At 38.2% G+C, this 16,794-nt stretch overlaps 3 protein-coding genes across 4 annotated transcripts in view; 1 reads left to right on the forward strand and 2 right to left on the reverse strand.

Annotated features, from left to right (window-relative positions):
- Nucleotides 1–1,168, reverse strand: part of LOC129765933 (integrator complex subunit 14) — a 48,136-nt gene extending 46,968 nt beyond the window's left edge. The window contains exon 1 of the mRNA XM_055766384.1: nucleotides 883–1,168. Coding sequence (XP_055622359.1) covers nucleotides 883–1,062 — 180 coding nt within the window. The 5' untranslated portion in view covers nucleotides 1,063–1,168. The remainder of the gene's footprint in view (nucleotides 1–882) is intronic.
- A 3,231-nt stretch (nucleotides 1,169–4,399) lies between these two features.
- On the forward strand, nucleotides 4,400–15,567 carry LOC129768630 (uncharacterized). 2 transcript variants are annotated; one of them, XM_055770386.1, is made up of 6 exons: nucleotides 4,400–4,786; nucleotides 4,846–5,535; nucleotides 5,611–5,793; nucleotides 14,322–14,788; nucleotides 14,885–15,050; nucleotides 15,113–15,567. In XM_055770386.1, the coding sequence occupies exons 1-6, from the start codon at nucleotides 4,571–4,573 to the stop codon at nucleotides 15,161–15,163; spliced, it is 1,773 nt and encodes a 590-aa protein (XP_055626361.1). In that variant the 5' UTR covers nucleotides 4,400–4,570; the 3' UTR covers nucleotides 15,164–15,567. The 2 variants fall into 2 exon arrangements, with proteins under 2 accessions (XP_055626361.1, XP_055626360.1); XM_055770385.1 differs by having other exon boundaries at nucleotides 4,846–5,793.
- On the reverse strand, nucleotides 5,812–7,059 carry LOC129768631 (vacuolar protein sorting-associated protein VTA1 homolog). Its single transcript, XM_055770387.1, has 2 exons — nucleotides 6,977–7,059; nucleotides 5,812–6,912 (listed from the first exon to the last, which is right to left on the reverse strand). Coding segments are annotated over exons 1-2 (966 nt in total). The 5' UTR covers nucleotides 6,979–7,059; the 3' UTR covers nucleotides 5,812–5,948.
- Nucleotides 15,568–16,794: the final 1,227 nt, after the last annotated feature.

Here is a 16,794-nt window from a genome sequence, read left to right on the forward strand (position 1 = left end):
TGCAAGACACATCGGGCTGCTGTTCTATAAATAACTCAACAATGATCAATCAACTGTCTCCGCTGTCCGGTCTAACTGGATAATGGAAGAACAGAACGAAAACTCTTACGCCTATGTGGCAACTGTGTAAATGTGTACCATATGCAATGGTATAGAAGGGAATACTCTAACGCCGAAAACATGGCAACTGTGTAATGTGCTAATTATAGATATGATAAACATGTGACATGTACACGATTGAAATTCGGCTCTGTTACAGCCAAAATGCTAATGAGCCTGAAATAAACAAAAGGGATAAATAAAAAAAAGGCAATTTTCTCACACTGGTAAGTCAGTCCACTAGTTGGATTATTGGTGAGGAATTGGCCAACGTCGCACCTCATCAGTGCAATAAGACTGATAATTAGGAACAGGCTGTTAAATTATATCCCTATTAGCTTGCGAATTTTTTTTCAAATTACTATATGTCATTGATTGTCACCAACCTACTCAAAATTTAGTAGAATTTTCTGCGCACAGAATTTTAGATGTTTAGACTATTTGTCTAAAAAAAAGGTTGAATATTTAATAATGAGATTTTTTTTTAAATATTCTTCAAGTTCACAGATGACCAGTTTTAGACGATTTATCTTTTTCTGTTCCAAAAAATACAGTAAGTTTTTAACTTTCGAAGTTACGAAGTATGAGGACTTTTTTCAGTGTATAATAGTTTTTTTGTATTGTATTATATGAATCTAGATGGCAACACTGCTTCAAATGCCATCAATAACAGAGGCAATATCTCCAATAAATTAAAATATTTTTCTTATCCCATAGTATACTTCTTCGGCAGAACCCATTATTTTGTATTTTATAAAACATTGATCACAAAAGAAGACTCACCAAAGATACAAACTCCAGTTTCGAATGTTTCGCCAAATAGTCCAATATAGTGTTAACACCTTGGATGGCAAGATGATGATAGGTTAGAGGTTCCTCGCCGGCACTTCCTGCCCCGGTAGAGGACACTGGAACAGCCCGCGTCATAGATAGCGAAACATCCAACGCAATAATTGTTGGCATGTTTGAAAAACACACTTCAACGTCAAGTATAAAAAGCAAAATAAGTGGAATTACTGCTTCCTACAGAGCAAAACAAACTGATCGCAAATTGCGTCCGTTCAACTTTCAAAGCACCACTGATATGTAAACAATAAACCCATATGGCGGATCTTGGTTTTTCCTCAGTCTCAAATTATTCAGAAAGTTCAACCAGAGATGCCAGGTTATATTTTTTCAAATATCCACAGCACGAATGGATGTCCCCACAATACTAATTGATAAATTTACAGGTGTATGGCACGAGCTTGAAACACGTATTTCTGGCTTTCATTCAACCATATGGCTGTAATTCCAACATTTTTACTATTTTTTTCATTATAATATAAAGTTGTCTTCAAAAACAATTTTCGTATGAGATTTTTTCACCACCTGCAAACAAAAATGTTTTTAATTTAAATAGAATGCTAATTTGATATGGAAAAGCTAATTTTCATTCATAATTTAAATTTTGAAATCGTTCATTCCGACTGAAAATCAGCTATTCTTTGACGCTCCCCTAAACTAGTAAATGAAGCTCAATACCGTCAACGCGGATCGCTGTTTTGAAAAAAAAACAAATACTTTTAACGTTTGAGATGTTGGCACCAAAAACATGGCAGGTGCCTTACAGTTGGTAAATTCGTCAATTAACAGCCATTCTATGCCAAACCGAATTTCACACTCAGATTCTGCGATGTTGTCACCAATCCATGGATTCGGACCTTGCCGGATGGAATCCGCGTAGTTATGAATATAGCAGCAAAACAATCTGCGCTATGTGTTGGTGATGGGCGTAGTCCTCTTGCCCGACAATCGGCCTAATAGTTGGAGAGCGTTTGGAGGTTTCACCAGGTTCCCTTTTCGGTTGAACTGGAACAATGTATGTCTACAGCCAATCCATGCCAAACCGATATAGTGGTTCTCAGATTTCCATGAAAAGTGGTAGTTTTGTTCCTAATTGCTAAATATTAGACCCGTATTTTTTTATTTTTTTTTGTTAGAGTGATCATTTCCATTTGAGGGTGGTCCGAAAAATCTTTTTTTTTCAACTTTTTCCCAAAAATGACTTTTTTCAAAAATTGCTTGCCTTTTATTGAAAAATATTGAACCTACGAAAACAGTGGATTTTGTTTTCGTAATTATTTATTGTATTTGTTTTTTTGTTTTTTTTTCATGAATTTGGACTAGTGAGCACTGTAGTTTTTTATATTTTTCCTTGAAGGCTGAGGATTTTTTACATAATATATCTCGATCCCCTTTTATTCAAAAATTACTTTTTGCAAAAATTCATAACATTTGAACTACTGAACCAATTTGGATGATCGACATATAAAGTTGAAGCCAATAAGCTAATCTTCTTCGAAAAATCATTACAGATGTGGGAGAATTGGATTTTAGCCACATAGGTCTAGCCTAGTCACATAGAAATATTGAACGAAGACTTAAAACATGTTAAATTTGAAAAATCATATCTCAAAAACGAAAAAAAATAGCTTCTTAGCTTTCCAGAAAAAAAATATAACAAAAAAATAGCACCCTATATCTTTAACCGACAAAACTACGAAAAACTGACTCAATCAATAATTACAAAAACGAAAATCTATTTTTTTCCCAAAAGTAATATTTTGTCAAAGAAAACCAACTCATAAACTTCAGATTGATATACCGATCATCTGAATCGGTCCAGTAGTTCAGAAGTTATGAATTTTTGTAATGAAAAAAGGTAAGAAAAATGTTTTTTCGAACCATCGGTTAACTTTGGAAAATCATATCTTAAAACCAAAAAAAATTGAATCGATAATAACGAGATATGTTATGTAAAAAATACTCAGCTAGCCAGAAAAAATAAAAATATATATAAAGTGTTTCAAAAGTTATGAATCTAGAAAAAAATTATTTTTGGGCAAAAGTGGAAAAATTAATTTTTTTGGAAATAAGCACACTAATAAAAAAATAAAAAAATAAAAAAATACGGGTCTAATGTTTTGCGATGAAGAACAAAATTACCACATTTGACGAAAATCTGAGAATCACTATATCGATTTCATATAGAATGGCTGTCTATTAAAATGGTCCTGCAAAAGTAAATGAAAACTTTGCAACACTATTATACTTATGACAGACATACAGCTGTACTAGCGTTGTACTTCGAAAATTGTATGTCTGTCACCATGTACAGCGCTAGAACCATGCAAGCAACTCGGTACAATCGCTGTACCTGTACCGACCTATTTAACCGCTGTACATGGCTACAGTTGTACTGTGCGCCGCGCCATAGACGGTTAGTGGTGAGTAGCATGAACAAAACGAATCAAAACATTTGGTATACATTCTTTTCATTGACTTTCTCTTGAGTTAATAACTCAGATTGGAAACATATTTGTTGTGTCCGATAGTTTAGACGCTATATAAAAACTCTTTTCATTGAAATATTGGTGAAAATACAATGCAATAAATTCAAACTTCTGATTGTCAGTCTGACATGCGGTACAATGTACAACCAAAGTATGTGTGTCATGCTATCGTGGTACCTGTACAACGCTGTACACGTACAGCGCTAGTACAGTTGTATGTCTGTCCATGGTATTAGTTTATAATAATTCAACCATTGCACTTACTTCACCTTGTTGTATCCTTGTTCGGAATAAGTTATATAATAAGCGTAAGTGTAGTAAGTGTAAGTTATATAATAAGTATAATAAGTATAAGTGTCGCCTCCACGAGAACCGACCCAGTGCATTTGTAAGAACGTATCCGAGGGGAAACGATGGAAACTTACGCGAGTATTTTCTTTCACTGAACAAGTCAATTTTAATTAAACTGAAGTAAATAAACTAAATCCGAGTCACGAAAACGTTTGTATCTTCGATCGGATAAACATTCGAAAAATAGTGTGAGAAGAAAAAAAGTTCCAAGATAATCTTTTTTTCAAGCAAAATGCACTTGAAAAAAATTCTTCATTGACTCCGCATGACCCAGATTTTTATTAATCCGATTATTTTTACCTTTTATAATAATACTTTCTCTATGTAGTGGATTATTATAAGAATAGTAACACATTTTTCCCCTCCCGATTTTTGGGTCTCTTTCGACATTTCTATTGGATTCTTTTTGACAACCAATTTGATTCTATTCGCATCACCCAGGTTAAAATGATTCAATGGAATAAATTCATTGAAATGTTGAGCATCTTCACAAAACATGTATTTCTGTTACTTGCATGAATTCCCACCTTTTATAGACACCTTGTGTTAAAATAGCTTTGGTTCATTCGGTGCATCATTCGTGGTTCATTTCCACAGCGCTTGATTATCCCTTGTTTACCTGGCGCTTGTGCTTGGACATCTCAGATTTGTTTTTTAAATATTTTGAACAACTGAAATATTTCAACGAAATCAAACATTCTAAAAGTAGGGTAGTCGTGTCTCGATGTTTCGTTTTATCTCCAAATCAATGAAATTTTCATGCTAGTGTGTCTCCGCGGATAACAATGCACAAGACAAAACATTCCATTGGTGGAAAGCTGAAACGGAAGGACCCTCATCCCGTCCGGAATGAGTTCACGGCAATCAGCGGCACGCAGTTTAAATGTATGTACTGCTCCTGGACAACCTGCATGAACGCAACCCGAATGGTGAGACACATCGTCGAGCAGTGTCCGGGTGCTCCGGACAAAACGAAGGAGGCCATCGGCGATATCCAGCGGGTATGAGACGCATTGTCGCACACACAGGGTATTTTAATGTGAGCATAATCTTGTTTCAGGCTTCTTTGGAGAAAGAACGCAACTCATCGCTAGTGTCCGAGAACAAGAAAGATATACACGGCTGGTTTACTACTGTTGGTAATAAACGCGTTTGTATGTTCTGTGGATGGGCCACTGTTCGTAACCTAACTCGGATGAGAACTCACATCGGAATGCAATGTCAAAATGTTCCTTCGAAAGTGCGTTCTTGCTTCGTTAAGGAGGACATGGACGAAGCAGAAGAGGATTCCCATATGGAGGAGGACGTCGAACAGAAGGTAGTAGAAACATATCAGGTGGTGAATTTGGGCGACAATCGGTGGGACGAAAGCGGGATACAAGTGGTTAACTCGAAAGATGTAAACATGCAGGATGACCAGCTCGATTTGGATGAGCAGGATTCAGAACCGAATTATTTAGAGGTACAGGAGTTTGAAGAACGGATATGCAGCTGGTGTGGGAAGGCTCTTTCGTACGAAAACTTTGAGGTGGAAGACGGCAATGACGTGTACTGTTCGAACCATTGTTTGAAACGACAGACGAAAATGAAAAGATACTCGGTACGATCGACAGATTCGATGTCGAACATCCAAATCGAAAGCCACAAGCAGACACCAAGTCATAACGAACGTGATAGCTTGGAGCCACCAGCCAAACAGATAAAACTGTTAGTTGTTTCCAATCAAGCTTCGTCACACGGCAGCAACCAGGTAAAGAAAGAATACACCAGAAATGCAGACAGTAGAAAAGATGACAATAACGGGGATGCTCCCACTGTGGTTGAGGTTGTAGATTACACCCCGGAACATGATTGCGACACGCTAACGGAGGAAGCGCCTCAATTGGCAGAAGTACCAACTCAAAATGAAGCGAAATCCGCAACAATCATTGCCACAGAACCATTAGAATCCAGTGCCCCAAAAAAGTCTACGTCGACGATGGTTATGGAGCCGAGGATCCAAAAGAAGGTATGTCAATTGATGTCGGATCAAATAATTTATTTTATTATTGAGAAATGTGTACAGAAAAGCATACTAACAATCAACAGTGTCATAAGCTTTCGGTTTAAAATCTAGTAAATATTGCGTACACAAAGGAATCGCAAAGCTAACCGCTTCAGAGCCTAACCATCTTGGCCGGTTTGCAGCAACCTGAGCGCCTTCTGCAAATTGTCAATGGCGGTTTTAACATCTTCGTAAATAAGCGCACTACCGGCAAATTTGCAATACTTCTGAGCCTTGGTCAGCTGGTCCGGAGTTAGCTGGACACCAGAACCTGCCGTTATTTGAGTTACTTCACCCACATCGACCGGAGGTCCGGTGTATGGCTGAAATCCGCCTGGTGGTTTCTCCGGCTCGCTTGGCGGTGTTGGTGGTTTGATGTTTCTGAATGGATCGTTTGTCACAAAGTTTGTTGGTCCAGTTGGGGGACTGGATAACAGATCTGGTTGCTCCCCAGTTTGAGGAAAGCCTTGAAATCCCATCGACGGATAGGGTACCTGTGGGGCATTGCTTGGTCCAGGAGTCGGATCTTGTGGTGCCTCACTTGGACCCGATGTCAAATCTTCTAGCTCGTTATCCTCTTCCGAGCTCATAGGTCCCGGAATGGGCGTTTCGCCATTCTTCAAACAATTGTGAATGTAAGATGCCTTCCATTTGGCATACTTCCGGTTCTGTATCACCTCCTCGGTCAACTCTCCGAACGTCTGTAGCACATCGTATACCATTCCGGCGGTATAAAAAGCTTTGACAACGTTTTTACCGAAATTACTCGCCCTATCCTGTTTGTCCGCATACAGAAACAGCTTCAGTGCGTAATTTTCCAAGTAAGCCTGCGCCGCCACTTCGTTCGTAATCGATTCATTTTCCGCATTGGCCTTTTTTGTTTGCTCCAGCCAGTCCATTATTGTGATGAGCAGCTTTCGTTCCTCCGAGCCCTGACTGTTAATCTTTAGTCCAAGCTGGAGGGCGTACAATCGACACCAGTAACTAACGATTGCATCTCTACTGTCGTGTTCCTGGGCTGTTTTTAGGTAGTGCGCAATTAGCTTCAACGATGCTGGAACTTCCGGAAAATTGGAGGCCATCCTGCAGAGGGATGTTATTGATCAGAGGAAAAGCTACGTTTTTATGTTTTTCACGAAAAATGTACATAGGAAAAACAATGACTAATCCTGTCGTAGTTGATGAAACTTTTGACAGTACGTTAGTTCGCTAGGTGACATTTCGTGGATGTTTATTACACAGGAGTACGGCTTACAAAGCTTAAATGTTCATGATGCAAACTAGATCTTCATTGTGTTCATTATGTTCACTGGATTCTATTGACGTAGGTCTACGTCTTTCATTTCTATACTGGGGTGTAAGTTGATGGTTTAAAAAATTCGAGGGGTTGTATCCGAGACACGACCGGTTAGGACGTAGGACTACGCAATCTTTTTTTTTAATTTGTTGGTTTATTATTATTTGCGAATACGACGAAATTTCGTACATAACTCTACAGTAAAAAGTTCCAGGACCCTGAAAAGGTTTAACGGCTTGCTTGGTTTTGTAGAATAATTTCGAGAAGCAACGATTCTTTCTTGTCTTTGCGAGAACAATACACTAATTGGTCATGTATCGCATTTTTTTTCTTCATATCAATGCACGCATTGCACTGAGTATTTAACGAGAGGCATCTTCCGTGCATCGCCATTCAACAAGCATCAAACATGTGTCTAACAGATGCACACAGTTGAAGCGAAAACAATGAAACATTGAAACACAGTTCATGTGAAACATTCGCTAGCGTTCACTGATCGAGGGGAAACATAAAACACAAAACGAGCAGAATAAGCAACCTTTGTTGTTTCGGGCACAGAAAGATTCTGAGAATTTTCCTCAGAGGAAATGCAACACTTTTACGCTAGCGACTGCTTACATACTATGCAAGGGCGGAGTTTATTTCGCAAATATTCTCTTTGCGCTAACCAGCTTCGTTATTTCTATTCTAGCGGCTGCATAAATTGCTCGTTATTGACAGCTCTGTTCGGGAAAGCACACAAATGGACAGAACAAATGTATGAGGAAATGGGAATGCTTCCAATTTTCGTCAATTTAAACCATATACAGACTATAATATTGTAATGTATAGCATATCAAACAAATCTTAGGTAATTCCCGACTCGTTTGGTATGTAAATCGCCAGAATCCGTCCACGGCAAAAATAGTTATTAACGTTAACTTTATTTCATAAAAACGTGACCTGCTTTCTGATTTGACACCCTTAAAGTAAGACGTAGTCCTAGGTCAAAAACGAGAACATTACACCGGAACAACAAGATTTTGAGCATTGATTTCTCCTAACCAAATGCATGAAATGGTATGATAATCACTACATTCGAAAGATAAAATGTCTACGCGCTATTATTGATTTAAAAAACTTGTTTCAATGGCTCAAAAATTGCTTTGAAAATAGCAGTGCTTTCACCATCCATTCAAATTTGAATGAACCAACCGTAAAACAGTTCAGCTGCTCTGAAACTCTCACACTAACACACCGAGCAACTAATGTTTGCGCTGAAGATACCACGCGAGGGAAAAGAGTGAGAACGAATGTTTCCATGCGTATGTGTTGAAGAACTTGTACTCATAACGTTAAACAGCTGTGAGAACATTTCGGAGAGAGTCTAGCAATACTCTCTTGTCCTCTGTAAGCTGTATATTTTGTTCAGTAGCATTTGAGATTCAGGGGCCGGTTTACAGTTGAATCATTCAGATTCAGAGATGGTTACTGAGTCTGAATGCATATATTTTTTTCTGTCCTTTCAAGCGCATTCCATTTGAAACTGATTCCCGGAATAAAGCGCAGGAGAAAACGTCTGCAACAGAAACCACCACTCATAAAAAGTGTAGTAGGCTATAAATATTGTGGCGCGGTATTGTATTTCAAAACAAGAATTAACCGGGCAAACGTATCGCCCCAGGCAAACGTAACGCCCCGGGCAGACGTATGCCGTCCGACGCTCGCTAGAGCTCGGTCGGACATTGCTAAAGGATCGTATCCTATGTTTCAAACTAACCGGGCAATCAGTGGATCCCAGGTTTGTGTGCGAGACATCGCCGCTTCCGCCAAATATTTCTAGCCTACTACACTTTTTCTAGGTGGTTGTTTCTGTTGCAGTTGTTTACTGTGGCGATTTATTCCGGTCACGGTTAAAACTACATGCAACCCGTGTCGCATTTCTTTAAATTGTGCGTTCGCTAAATGTGTCTATATTAAATGGCTCTTAAACAGGGCATGCGTTGACTAGGCTGCAGCCCATTTGTGTATCAATAGTATGCGTCATATTGAATTCGATGTTTTGCTTTCGCTGTTCTGCAGGAATTCGGTAATTGGATTGAATTTCCAGCCAAGTTAGCGAACGAGTATTGTATCGTCGACATTTTTTTTTAAACAGGTTCAAAAGACGTTGCATCATATGCTGTGAATTTACATAAAGATAAAATGATGCTTCTTTTTTTCTTTCTTTGTAATTTCTATCACTTTTTGTTTAACCGTTTGAGTACGGGGATTTTTATATTTATATGAATTGATGGATTAGCGCAGAAAAATTCTTAAATCCATCGAAAAATGTATGAGTAATGAACGATAGAATCTAGATTTGTTCAATTTGTACCCCCAATGCACCCCTACCGCCGTAAAAAAAGTGCCATGTCAAAAATGTTACATAAAACGAGAGGAACGCTAAATGGTTTACACCTTTTTCTTCTTCCCCTTCTTCCTCTCCTTCTTCTTCTTTTTTTTCTTCTTCTTCTTCTTCTTCTTCTTAAACGTCCCTAGAGGAACTTCGTCGTCTCAACGTAATGTTATTTGCGTCATTTTTTTTTATTAATACTTGAGATTTCTATGCTAAATAACACGCCTTGAAAGCATTCTGAGTGGCAAGCTCTAGAATACGAATGACCACAGTGCAAGTCGGGGGAAATTTCTTTGACGAAATATTCCCCCGACCAGAACGGGAATTCAGCCCGACCCCCGGCTTGTTGGGTGTGACACTAATCACTCGATCACGGGCTGGTCCCTCTGAGCATTGAATTTTTATTTTAGTTGCCATTTTTATCAAATTCCACTAAACTTATAGCCCAAACACGTGTACAACGTTGAATTTAAATATAGAAGAATAAGGAAGTAACACAAGCAACGCAATCTGCTGACAGAGCACAAGTAAACTTGCTTTCCGCGATAAGAGAAAAATGCTTCCGTTCAATTATCTTTCCGTGCACCACAGCTCACCAGCTAAGAGAGCACAAGCGACTACATCCTGTTTACAGTTGAGAGTGGATGACGTCCTCTAGAAGGTATTACACGAAAAGAAGGGAGAATGAGCATTGAATGTTCCCCCTCCACGTTCAGCATTCAAGCTTCGAATGTTGATGGTTAACCGACGTCGGTGGTAGTGAATCAAGGCAGTTCGCTAGGCATCACAGTATTGGATGGTTCAAAGGGAGTATTGTTCATGAATGAACGAACGAATGAATGGCATTGGTTCATATTCAGTTCATTCAATATCCAAGCACTGGAAAACAGACTATTGAAATCACACAAATCTGTATATAAGCTGGCGCCCGCTCGGAAATATATTTAGTTGTATTCACGATGTGACATGAGGATGGTATTGCTCACACGTCTACGCTTTTCTCTCCCATCCACATTTCTTTTTTGCAGTCGAACCGAACGCAGCGTTGAGCAAAAACCGAAGTGTCGATGATAACTCGATATAGATGGATGCCATTGACTTTAGAAAAACTTGTTTCAATAGCCTGAAAATTACTTTCAAAACAGGCTATCGAAATCACACAAATCAGTATATAAGCTGGCGCCCGCTCGGAAATGTATTTCATCCCTTGTGGGATGCTCGATTGGTGAACATCGTTTGCTGGACTAGCTTCGACGAGAGATCGAATGTTTTTCTCAAGACATGAGAGCGATTTTTGCTCAATGGAAGAGTTTTCGACAAGGGCCTTTATCAAAACTAGAGACAGATGAACTGAAAAAGTTTAAAGTCTCTATAATCCAAGACCAGACCAGACCAAAAATCGCTCTAATTGTAATTGCGATGTGACACGTGGATGGCCTCGCATCGGTTATATTCAGGAGTAGCAACAAGCAATATTAATTAATTATTTCATTAGTCGAGTTTTAAGGGACGAATGACCTTCTTCCTCTGTTTTCTTCTCTCCTCTCTTTTCTTGAGTAATATAGACTTTAAACTTTTAAAGTTCATTCGTCTCTATCCCTGAGGCCCTTGTGAAAGAAAACTCTACCCCAAACTCCTTCTCCGCTTGCCTTGAAAAAGATACTTCACTGTTGTCACAACCCTACGGAATACAACGCACCTTATGATACGCAACACAATTAGAACAATCTCCGACCCTGGCTTGTTATTTGTCAACCTATTTGTTGTGAATGTGATGAAAAGAAGGATTCAAAAACAAAAGGTTGCTTGAATTTTTCAAATAGTGGAGAAAAGTTGTTGAAAAGAATTAATCTTATCCTATGAATTTGAATGTATCATCATACTTAGATCTAGCTTGAAAGTATCAAATTTATCTTAAAAATACAAACCTTAAACTACATTATCCTTAATTACAAACATACAGCAGGTAAACCTGACATGCAAATTATGCAATAATCATGCTAACCCCATAAACTTACAGTAATATAGTTCAGAAGAAAGTACGAGGATTGTGACTAGTACGGACAAATTAACAGTGAATGGAACTTAACCTGACTGGTTGGCATTCATTTTTTATTCAAAACATTTCCTGTAATGTATCCAAAATCAAAATATCTAACTAAAATTATTTCCCAATGCTAGACATGAATTGTAAATTAAATCGAAATTTATGAATTGTATTTCTCTCTAAACGGATTTTATAACTCTCTTCTCCTGAATCATACGAGTTACAAAATCGGGCGTGGACTGAAAAATGTCCACGCTTGTCCACGGAGAGGGGGGATGGGGTACAGACTTAATCCACGTGGACAGGAAGAACAAATATATCTTTTAAATACAATCACTCAAAATTAAACAAAATCTGTTAAATTTTTAGGAATTTCAAAATTCTCCGTATTTATCAATAAACGGATTGAGCCGTCTGAGAGTGCAGCTCAGTCAAACGTTCATTTTTTTCTCATATCGTTGAATTTTTCCAGTGGCATCTATATTCTAAAAATATCTCATGCAAACTTCCTTTGATCGAACTTTCATAGTTACGGAGTATGCATAGGCGTCCATAGCCCAAAACTATAAAAATTAAACGATTCCAATGGATTGAGATTGAAATTTCATGGTATGCGTAAATGGTTTTTCATGAGATATAACTTTCTATACATGTTGCTTTATATCGTGAATAGTTAGTCTTAGCATCTTTTAGAGTCCCCGCACACTGCAGACTTTTGTCGGCCGATAGATAGGTCGGACGACTTAATCAGTATGGAGCGATATGCATGTGCGCACACTACACCGATTCAGTTTGGGCCGATAAAAACGTTTGATAGACTTCCTGATTGCATTTAAACTATTCTGTCGGCCAGCTATCGGCCGTCCGTTTAATCAGTACTGACTAGCATCGACTTACGCACACACGACGATTGTTTATCGGTCGATAGTTCAATTCGCTCTCAATTTGCTCTCAATTTTGGCATCCGACATACGCGCCGTGCGAATCACTGAGAGTGAGATGCACCCAATGCTCTCTGAATCTCTTTTTGATTTTCCTTCACCGTTCTCTTCTCCGTTGTCAAACACAAATTAAATACAGTCTTTCGAAAATATTCGACCGACAGTTGGCTAGTGTGCGCACTAGCAAACCAATCCGACCAAACTATCTGCTGAAAAAAAAGTCTGAGGTGTGCGGGGCCCTTAGGAGTAACGAAGAAACTTAAAATTTTGCATGATATTGTTTTTATCAACCAAATTGAAGCTACCATTTTGTCTCAAATTCCGAAATTCTGATTTTTGACTCAAATTCCGAACACTTCATTTTGAAATTAAATTTACTGAAGATCAATGTTATAAATAATTGAATAATGGACGGAATTTGAGTCTGTTCGGAATATAAGTCAAAACGGTACAGCGTTCCGAAATCACTCAAATATTTCGACCCTTTACTCCTCAATCCTTTGTTAAATGTAGATCTATAGATATCAGTGCATGCTACCTACATTATCTTTTCTTTCCTTGAGATTATTTTTTATTAATAAAAAATAATTTAAGTATGAAAAATTGTTCTGTTCGTTCGTGTGCGCTCGAAAAGTTCGGTACTGATGGGGCTCATATTATGACAAAATATACAACACACTTCAAGGATTGTTTTTGCTACTGCCAACACCTCAGGAAGCTTTATGATTTCCAGATGGAATAAGCACACTTCTGAAATAAAGCTGTGAACGTAAATGTACTTTCTAGTATTGAATATGTATTCTATGTCATAGCAACTTATTTTTTGAAAGTGTTTAAAAAATCGTGAATAAAATTGTATATGACAATGATTTTAAATACATTCATTTTTATTCGATTGGCGTTACTCAAAACCAATCTTGGCAATTGTGTTGTTTAAATTCAGTATTTTGCACGTTTCCGTGTTAGGAAGCAAGATAGACTTTATATCTTCGCACATAATACAAAAACAAAGTATTTCAAGTATCGAAAATTCAACACATACGAAACATACGCTTTTGCTAATCGTTTCTCTGCCATAAAACCTCAATGTGCCACAGCAAAGCGTGACAGGGTACAGCTAGTAAAATTTGAATCAAATAAACTTGAATAGAGTTAAAACATAATTTATGCGCATTTCAGTTATTTCATCAATTATTCTAGTAAAATAAGGAAAAATGTCCACGTGGACAACAGGGGGAGGGGTATGAAAGTGTCCAAGCTTTTCTACGGAGGGGGAGGGGGGAGTCTAAAATCGTACTTTTTTCTGTCCACGTGGTATGCGGACAGCCCCTCGTATAATTTTAGAAGCGATGGTTTATTTATGCCACAAAACAGCCACATTCGATTCATCGTGTTTTGCTTGTGAGTTCGTTCACGCGGCTTCTCCCATCTAAAACATTCATGCTAGAGCCGACGTAAACAAAAGCATTCATTTTCGGAGCGTAAGCTTCAGCCGCTCACTTTCTCCACGACACAACAACTTTTAATAAAAGCGTTTCATTCACGGGACATCACACCTCGCTGCAAGCACACATTTTCGTTGCTTCAGGTTTTTTTTCCTAGCTTTTTCCCTATTCGGGCAACGCACTTCCTTATCAGTTTCCTACGGCTTATCACTGCAAACCGCACAGTATTAGATTTCCTGGAGCGATATAGAATTAAATCATAATTTGTGTATGCGTGGCGGAAATAGAAGCAACAGTGCATACAACGAAATAAAAAGAAATGAAACCGGTTCAACAGATGCTACTAATAAGTACTTTATTGGGTGTGTTATTTTCACTTCGTCAGACGGCGGCAAATGAGGAAGGTTCGTGTCATTCATTCGCCGGTGGACACGTATACCCGCAGGAAGACGTCCGTTCGTCTGACCACAAGCTGCAGTGGACCAAAGCGGTAATCTCACGGCCTGCACCTCCCTTCGAAGCAACTGCTGTGGTTCAGGGGGCGTTCAAGAAGATAAAGCTGTCGGATTATCGCGGCAAGTATTTGGTGTTCTTCTTCTACCCGTTGGACTTTACATTCGTGTGTCCGACGGAAATTTTGGCCTTCTCGGATCGTGTCAAAGAATTCAAGAAACTGAACACCGAGGTTATAGCGGCGAGCATCGATTCTCACTTCACCCATCTGGCTTGGATTAATACGCCCCGTAAGGAAGGTGGACTAGGAAAAATTAACATTCCACTCGTTAGCGACATTACGCACAGCATCGCCAAAGACTATGGAGTGTATCTGGATGATTTAGGACACACGTTGAGGTAAGTGGTTTTTTGAATCAAGCTGAATAAATATTGTTCGGGAAGCATGTACCCTACAATCGGAGTATTATACTTTACTACATTTGTCTGTTTCAGAGGACTTTTCATCATCGATGATCGTGGTATCTTGAGGCAAATAACCATGAACGACCTCCCGGTTGGGCGATCGGTTGATGAAACACTGCGTTTGGTGCAAGCATTCCAGTACACTGATAAGCACGGAGAAGTTTGTCCTGCTGGATGGAAACCCGGTCAGGATACGGTATGCATATCTAGTTATATCGAGTGTTGATTGTTGTGCTAATTATTTTTTCCCCATTGCAGATAGTACCCAATCCGGAAGAAAAGATCAAATACTTTGAGAAAAATCATTAACACGTTGACTGCCTCGGAGGTTACATGTGGCTGGCACTCGTAGGGGCCACCGGTGAACGGCCAGTAAATAATGGAAGTACATACATAGAGTAATTATGGATATTGATGATTTTTCAATAATACCATTGTTACTATATAATGTTTTGCGGAAATTATTGCAATATATAAAACATACAAAAATGATTTTATTATATATAATATGTATTTTTTTATACATAATATGTATATTTGCAAACCTAGGTTGGAACTAAATAAAAACGAGTTCGATATGAATCATGAGAGTAGCCGCTAAAACACATCTGGCAGTCATCGTGTTAATTGAAGATAAACGCTAATTGTTAGAATCTATTAAAAATTGTGAAAAATAAAGTATACCTCTCGTTTGGAGAGTAATTTTTCCCCAATTTGGTTGTCTCATTTACTTCACCAATCAGTTTCCCGATAAACCAATTACACGCGTCGTTGATTAAAAAGATCTTACCACAATAAGAATATTAATCTCTTGACAGTGCTAATATTGATGCTATCATCAATCCTCGTATTAATTTCAATCAATATTTTACTACTTTACATCAACAATGATTTTGTCAATGCCGAGTAAATATTATATACAGTAATTTACGTTTAATGCGTCTATTTGCTAATTGGACAGACAGGGACAGACCTGTAATGCGACATGTTTAACCCATTACTGCCCAGGTGTAGGTTATGTTTACTTTGCGACTTTTGCTGGAAACTTTGCATGCTTCAATACACAACAAAACAACAAAAAATGTAAGGGGTTGTATCTAGGACACGACTGTATATTTTCGACGTAGAACTACACAATTATATTATGCAATCCACTTGTTCACCACTTCGAATATTATTTTAGAATGCATCGAAATTTTTGTTTGTATTTTACATTTCCCTCTGAAATTATTGCACATCTCATGTTTACGTAGTTCTCGAACCGCGAAAGTTCATTCGGTGGGAACAAAAATACCCCCGACTTGCATGTATATTTAGTGAGCGGATTTCCACAGGTACATCGATTTTGAAGTCTGTGGTGGGCCGTAAATCGGGCCAATCAAAACTTGGCAGTTAGGGCGTTTGAATAACGCTTGACATTTGACAGTTATTCAATTGTTCATCTCATGAAAAATAATATTTTATTAATGTGATAAACGCCTAGAAATATTTCCTATCAATTGATGCAAACATCTTTCCGATCTGTTGAGAAATGCTCGAGTTATTAGCATTCGAAAACCGGGTAGGGTTAGCACACAAATCGGCAGAACAAATGTATGGGAAAAAAAGAAGTTCTTCCAGTTTTCATAAATTTAAACTGTTCATAGGTTAGCGAATTGTAATGTATAGCATATCAAACAAATCTTAGAGAATTTCCGATTCGATTGGTATGCAAATCATGAGGATTCGTTCACAGAGAAAATAGTTATTAACGTTAACTTTATTTCATAAAAACGTGACCTGTTTTCTGATTTGGCACCCTTCCTGAAAGACGTAGTTCTACGTCAAAAATGACAAAAAACACTCTTAAATTGTCATGTGGTATCATTTAAAAAGCGCTTAGCACTTTAGTTTCATCAAAAACAGTTTTTCAAAAACGGGCCTTTTTGCGTATTAAATTT

This window comes from Toxorhynchites rutilus, chromosome 2 (genome assembly GCF_029784135.1).
Source record: "Toxorhynchites rutilus septentrionalis strain SRP chromosome 2, ASM2978413v1, whole genome shotgun sequence".
NCBI lineage: Eukaryota > Metazoa > Arthropoda > Insecta > Diptera > Culicidae > Toxorhynchites > Toxorhynchites rutilus.